Source organism: Bidens hawaiensis, unplaced genomic scaffold (genome assembly GCF_021521415.1).
Source record: "Bidens hawaiensis isolate Kalapana, Puna unplaced genomic scaffold, B.hawaiensis_p1.1 tig00023056_1, whole genome shotgun sequence".
Taxonomy (NCBI): domain Eukaryota; kingdom Viridiplantae; phylum Streptophyta; class Magnoliopsida; order Asterales; family Asteraceae; genus Bidens; species Bidens hawaiensis.
The window spans coordinates 131994-138229 of record NW_027493609.1 but is presented as its reverse complement, the minus strand read 5'-3'; the positions used below and the strand labels follow the sequence as shown (position 1 = coordinate 138229).

Here is a 6236-nt window from a genome sequence, read left to right as displayed (position 1 = left end):
GTGGTGGCGAGAAAATAGGAATTTAGTTACTTTGTATTTAATTTATATATTAAAGCTCTATGCAGTTAGGTTAACACACATCATACACTACGAACACACCTGTAACGCACACTTAGTATTCTCTTGTAATCACTGCTAGAGCTTTCACCATTGTAACACCTAATTTTTTATTAATAAAGTGGTGATAACTCACTGATCAAGGGTTTTTCCTCGCAACAAATCATTGTGTTCGTTTTTATTGTATTCGCGTAATCACCATTGTCATTCAAGCACCCAACCTCAGAAAACTGATTGGGTTACATTATCCTTAAATCCGATTTTTGACCAAAACATTAACAGCCTGACAATCTTAGTTATCCTAAAAAAGATAAGTAAAATTATCACATAATAACATAATAGAAGATGATTATTTAACATAAAATAGCGTTTAAAATTCTAATAGAAGCTAATTTAATAAACATAAAATAAATAACTGAAATACAAACTAAGACTAGCTAGTATCTACTTCCAATTAGTTAACATCATAAAGATAAATATAATTAATTCAAACTTTAGATTATTTTCAATAACAAATTTCTCTCATTAGCTACAATGTTATGTTTTATTATAAATCGGTCATATTACTAAAACACAAAGAAACTAACTAGTAGACATGAATTTTAAGAACATAAGATGGCAAGATGAATTCACATACAAATATTGTTACATTGGCCGAAACTCGAGGCCACAGATAATAAGGCCGGACAAAGAGCCTTCATAACTTACAAATTTCAAATTCACATGAACACAATCATTTTCAAGTTCACGATTTGAGTTAAATTTCCTGACGTAAACCTCCATCCACCCATCCCTCCTTGGTTTCGGAATCTGAGTAATATTATGTATATTCCATGGGCTTGGGGTTCTGAAATAAACAAATCCGGGCACTTTATTTTTCTGAAGTAGATCTCGTACTTCTACTGGACCATGCATCTCATTACAATTTTCGGAAAGCTTAAACACTAGGTAGCACACATAATCTGCATCTTGTGACAACATTTGGCTTTTAATCGTGCAACTGATACAGAATATTTGTTGTGGTAGAAGCTCAAGCACCTCTTGAAATCTGCATGTATATTATGTGATTATGTATTTTTTTAGAAACATTGGTAGATTTTGAAGACATAAACAACCGCATCAATCTATTAATTAAGAGTATAGATTAACATTTACAAAAAGCTAACCGGGAATTGGGTGTTGGTTTTGTAACAAAAAGCTCCAAATCAGAAGAGTTGTAGAGAGTCGCCTTTGCTGAAAGCATAAGGTGCTTCTTTCCATTCACTTCATTTAGCGAAACCAACTGTTCATAAATTAGTGAATTGTTACAGAACCAGGAGGAATGTTTAAAATTTCAATATGTATTAATTTTTCTAGAAGTAAATAAGAACCTCTTCCCCGTAGTCATAGTTTATGGATCCCTTTAATATCATTTCGCTTTTAGTTGGCATTTGTAGCAACTGATCCAAGTTCGAGTTTGATACCAAAACTTTTTGAACTTCCCTCGACATTTCAGTTTCTTCATGTTCCACCTGTTGAATATTCCTTAGACCATTTCATAAACATGTAACGTAGAACATTTGCAAAATACAAACTAGAATGGAAATATAATGAAACTTACAGTGTCAATGGGTCGAAACTCAATGCCTTCAACATAGATCGCATCATGTTCTCTACAATAGTACGCTGAAAGGCTCTCTACTAAAGCCTCAAAATCACTATCATCTTTATGGTTCAAGAACCGGTGTAATTCAATCATCATCCACTCATCATCTCTCCATTTTGAAAAATATGCATGTAAGATTTCATTCCCCTTTCTATACTTTAGGTCAACATAAATTGGGTTTCTAGAAACATTTCTAGAATCGCAAAACTTGAAGACTAGATAGACCCCATATTCGGTATTTGGAGATAAAAATTGAGCTCTTGTCTCGATTTTGATCATCAAATTTGAAATATCTGACATCTGTGCTACCAACTTAAACCTGCGAGATATTAAACTCTAAATTAGTTGTAGTCTCTTCTTTTTTTAAATCAAAAATAAGAAAAACAAAACCTACAAAGTATGATCACACCCATCTCCTACATATACTAGGCGAAGGTGTAACACAGAAGAATACATATAACCAATAGATAAACATAATAAATTAAATAATAAACTATAATTTTCAGAAAATGTATTATAATATAGTATATATATATATATATAGTTACTGGGGTGTAATGAATTTGCGTTTTCTTTAGTTTTATAATTCGTTATGTTAGAAGCTAGGGACATGAAACGAGAAACCAAACAAAGTTAGTACCCGAAGAATCCAATATGAAATAAGTCATAAGTAAGGTAATACTTTCATTATTATCTGAGAGTACCATATATAAGAGCCAGCACATAGATTGAAATTAGAGAGAACCTTGACTTTGGAACATTAATACACCAATTATCATGGGGATTGCCATTTCTGTATGAAAATGTTCTTGCTGATATGATTTCAGATCTTTCACCGTTACTTCCAAGTGTAAACAACTAGGATGCATAACAAAACAAGTCAATCGAATTTGTCATAACTTTTAAACAAAAAAGGATTTTCTTAGGATTAGCCAATCAGTATTTACCAGTTTATCATCTTGAAGAAAAATTCCTTTGATGAGCAGATTGTAAAGATTCTTTTTCATTTCAGTAGAGTAGGTTCCGGAATATGTAGACAATTTTAATATTTCCTCATAGTCCTCAGGCAATTTAGGCTCCCATATTTCATAATCCTCCTGAAAATTATAATTAAACAACAAAATTTCATATATATTTTTATGCATACACCAAACAATTGTCCACATCTCATAAACAGTTTTCACATTCATTTTGATATTTTTTTAATGGATTTTTGAAATCCAAAACAAGGCTTTCAAATAAACTAGTCAACGTATATAGTAAGGAAAATTTCATTTGGTTCTGGTTGTAAAGACGCTATTTTGTTCATTTAATTATTGAAGCCTTCTTACATACTATATATAGTTCTTCTATATATGCATTGAAAAGAAGCCAGTTTTGTAAAACTATACAACTTACTTGGAGTTCCAGTGATTTCTCTAGTTGCTGCAACACCTCTTCTGCTGTCGGTCGTTCTTCTCCATCATGAACCAAGCATTGGCTGGCAATCGCTCTAAATGTAGACAATGATTTTGGGACAATTTGGTTCCTTATAGGCTTAAACACAATTGATTCGGTTTTTCCTTCTTCATGGATTTGCTCAAGAATCCTAGTGACATGTTGTATACCATATTTCATTCTGGACACTAACAATTGCCCATACAAGATCTCGAATAAAACAACTCCCAACGAGTAAATGTCCGATTTTTCATTGAGAAAACCTGTTTTCAGGTATAGCGGGTCAAGATAGCCAATAGTGCCTGCACTGTGGTCAACCACTCCTACTGAAGTTATTGTAGATAACCCAAGATCAGTGATTTTTGCTTTCCAATCACCATATACCAGAACATTGGCGCTTTTAATATCCCTATGTACCACCACATCTTTTGTTGGACCACCTCCATGAAGAAATGCCAACCCACGCACAATATCAACGCATATTTTAAGTCGCTTAGTCCATGTAAGACTAGTGTCGCTCAAATATCTATCGAGACTTTGTCTGGACGCGTACTCATAAACAATGATTTTTTCATCGTTTTCATTGCAGTACCCTTCAAGGCCGACGATATTCTCGTGTCTATAATCAAAAAGAATTATAAGCTCCTTTAAAAAAGGTACTTGTCCCTGACGTTGTATCTTATCAAAACGCTTAACAACAACAACTGTAGTACTTTCAATACCGCGTGTAACTAATCCTTTGAATACCTTCCCAAATCCTCCCACTCCAATAAGATTCTTGTCACTGAAGTTTTGGGTGGCCAACTTAATTTCTTCAAGTGTCATTTGAAGGTTGTCCTTATTGTTTTCCTGTCATTCATCAAACACTCGTTCAACTCCTTAACTATCGGGAAAAAAAGTAAACGTAGCTCGTCCATATTGGTTTGATTGATTTCTTTTCTATTAAAACATAAATAAATAAAATTCTAAACCTTGCCTTTGGCAAAAAAAGATATGAAAAATGTTTATAGCACTTATTAATCAAGTATGAATTGGGAACATGAGCCAATAAGTGGGCCATGAAAAATTAATCATTGTCTTAATTTAGATTTCAAAATTTGGAAAACACGATAAAATTACATCACGGTAACAAAAGTTACTAGGCACTCCTAGTAGGTTAACTAGGGAGTGAGTACTCGAGTCTAAGTGGAGAGTATTCGTGGAATACTAAAACATGGTAAGTTAGTTATAAAGAAAGTAATTTTTGGGTAATTATATATATGTCAAATTTTATAAATATAATAATATTTTTACGTGAATATCAATATAAATAAAAAAAATGCATATGCAATACTAAAAATTGGTAATCACTAATTAAAAAAATTGGCATTCATTTTTTAATATTAAAGGCATATGAGTTTATGTTTTATTTTTTTAAGTCATAATTGGCTAGAATTGGTCAAATAGATACAATTTTGGTTGAAATTAACCACCTTTAATCGATTGCAAGTAACTATACACAAAGTTAAAGAAAATCGTCACGACACCATCCCTTTTAACAACTATAAATATTCAGTCTTCTAGACTTACTTTTACAACACTAAACTACATGCATAATAATGTTAATAAAATTTAACTGTTATTAATAGAGACGTGAACTTCAAATATCTACAAATGTTACTTCGTAGAAGTGCGTGTAAAGTTTCTAATTTTTATAAAATTACGAGTGTAGTGTTTATAAGATCGTATACAGACTGCACACAGATAGTTTCTTCTTAGTAAAAATAAAGCGCCATGTATAAGTTAGCATTTATGTGTAAAACACATTTAGATTGTAAACTTAAAACATCATGGATGTCTTCGAGGCCAAATCCTAGACGAAGGTCATAAGTCTAGATGTCACTTATAATGAAGGCATATACTAATAGAAGTGAAACGCTTTAGTAGAAGTCAGATGAAGATGAGTCCATGGTATGCGACAGTTGTGGATAGACATGATACTTTGCCAACACAGATAAGAACAACCACAAATGTTACGAATGTAAAGCCGAAAGTCACACTGCAAGAAAATGCTAGAAACCAAGGACAAAAGGTGGAAAGACATGCAAGGCAAGCGTAGATATGGTTTAGACTTATTGAGTCTTGACACAAATGATTAATGAGTAATTGATAATCATGTGATCATGGAAGGGAAGTCCCCTGGAACGTAAAGGATAGAATGGTATTATAAAAGAAGGTCAAGACATACCGGAAAGGAAGTCGGTTAAGGTAATTGGTTACGATAGATCAGGAACCTGATATGCAACGGCAAACAACAATGGATTCATAGGATAACGTGAGGCTTGATTAGTCAAGAAAGAGGGAGATGTATCATCATGGATTTCATGATCAAGCTACTTTAGACAGCTATAACTCATGAACCCTACGTGTTGATACAGAGCTGAGAATGAAAGAAGGTTTAAGTGGTAACTTAAGGAGTTCTCCAACAAGTTATGCAATGGATGTACTCAAGGATTGCAAGAAGTGTTCTACCTTAAGGGATGGACAAAGGGATTTCAAGAAATAATCATTAAGGGGGAACTGGGAGTGCTTCCTTACATTTTGAACGCATCGCAAACAGTATATTTGCTAAAGGTTGCAATTGGACAGAAAGGTCATTTAGTGCTCAGTGTAATGATGGTAAGTGCAATGTTTCTATTTAAAGGAAAAGAAAGAAGAGTATGCTTGTGGAAGTAATATGCACTAGCAAAGTCTGGATAAGGAAACGTATCATCAAGGACTTCATGGACAAGCTACCTAGAAAGCTAAAACTAATTAACATCACTCGATGATTGTGAGACAAAGGATAAACGGTAAGTTAGGAAGCTAAGTCGGTTCAAGAAAGAATGTGAATACAGGAAGTATTCCTTTTACAGGGACTAAGCAGGTTTCGAGGACGAAACCTCTTATAAGGATGGCAGACTTGTAACATCCCGAAATTTCCAAGAATAAATAATTAATATATTATTTATTTAAGATGGAAAATTCTACTTGAGTTAATAGAAAAATATTAAAATAATAAAGATGGAAGGATAAGTAGGCTAATTAGATGTAATTAATTATGGACCAAAAAGGAAAG

General features: G+C 33.0%; 2 protein-coding genes across 2 annotated transcripts; both read right to left on the bottom strand.

Annotated features, from left to right (window-relative positions):
* Positions 1-680: 680 nt before the first annotated feature.
* LOC143566861 (F-box protein SKIP3-like) lies at positions 681-1837 on the bottom strand. The gene is made up of 3 exons (XM_077053442.1): positions 1428-1837; positions 1224-1339; positions 681-1105 (listed from the first exon to the last, which is right to left on the bottom strand). The coding sequence occupies exons 1-3, from the start codon at positions 1545-1547 to the stop codon at positions 703-705; spliced, it is 639 nt and encodes a 212-aa protein (XP_076909557.1). The 5' UTR covers positions 1548-1837; the 3' UTR covers positions 681-702.
* Positions 1838-1986: 149 nt separating this feature from the next.
* Positions 1987-3987, bottom strand: LOC143566860 (receptor-like protein kinase FERONIA). Its single transcript, XM_077053441.1, has 3 exons — positions 3101-3987; positions 2650-2799; positions 1987-2560 (listed from the first exon to the last, which is right to left on the bottom strand). The coding sequence occupies exons 1-3, from the start codon at positions 3962-3964 to the stop codon at positions 2393-2395; spliced, it is 1182 nt and encodes a 393-aa protein (XP_076909556.1). The 5' UTR covers positions 3965-3987; the 3' UTR covers positions 1987-2392.
* Between the last annotated feature and the right edge of the window lie 2249 nt (positions 3988-6236).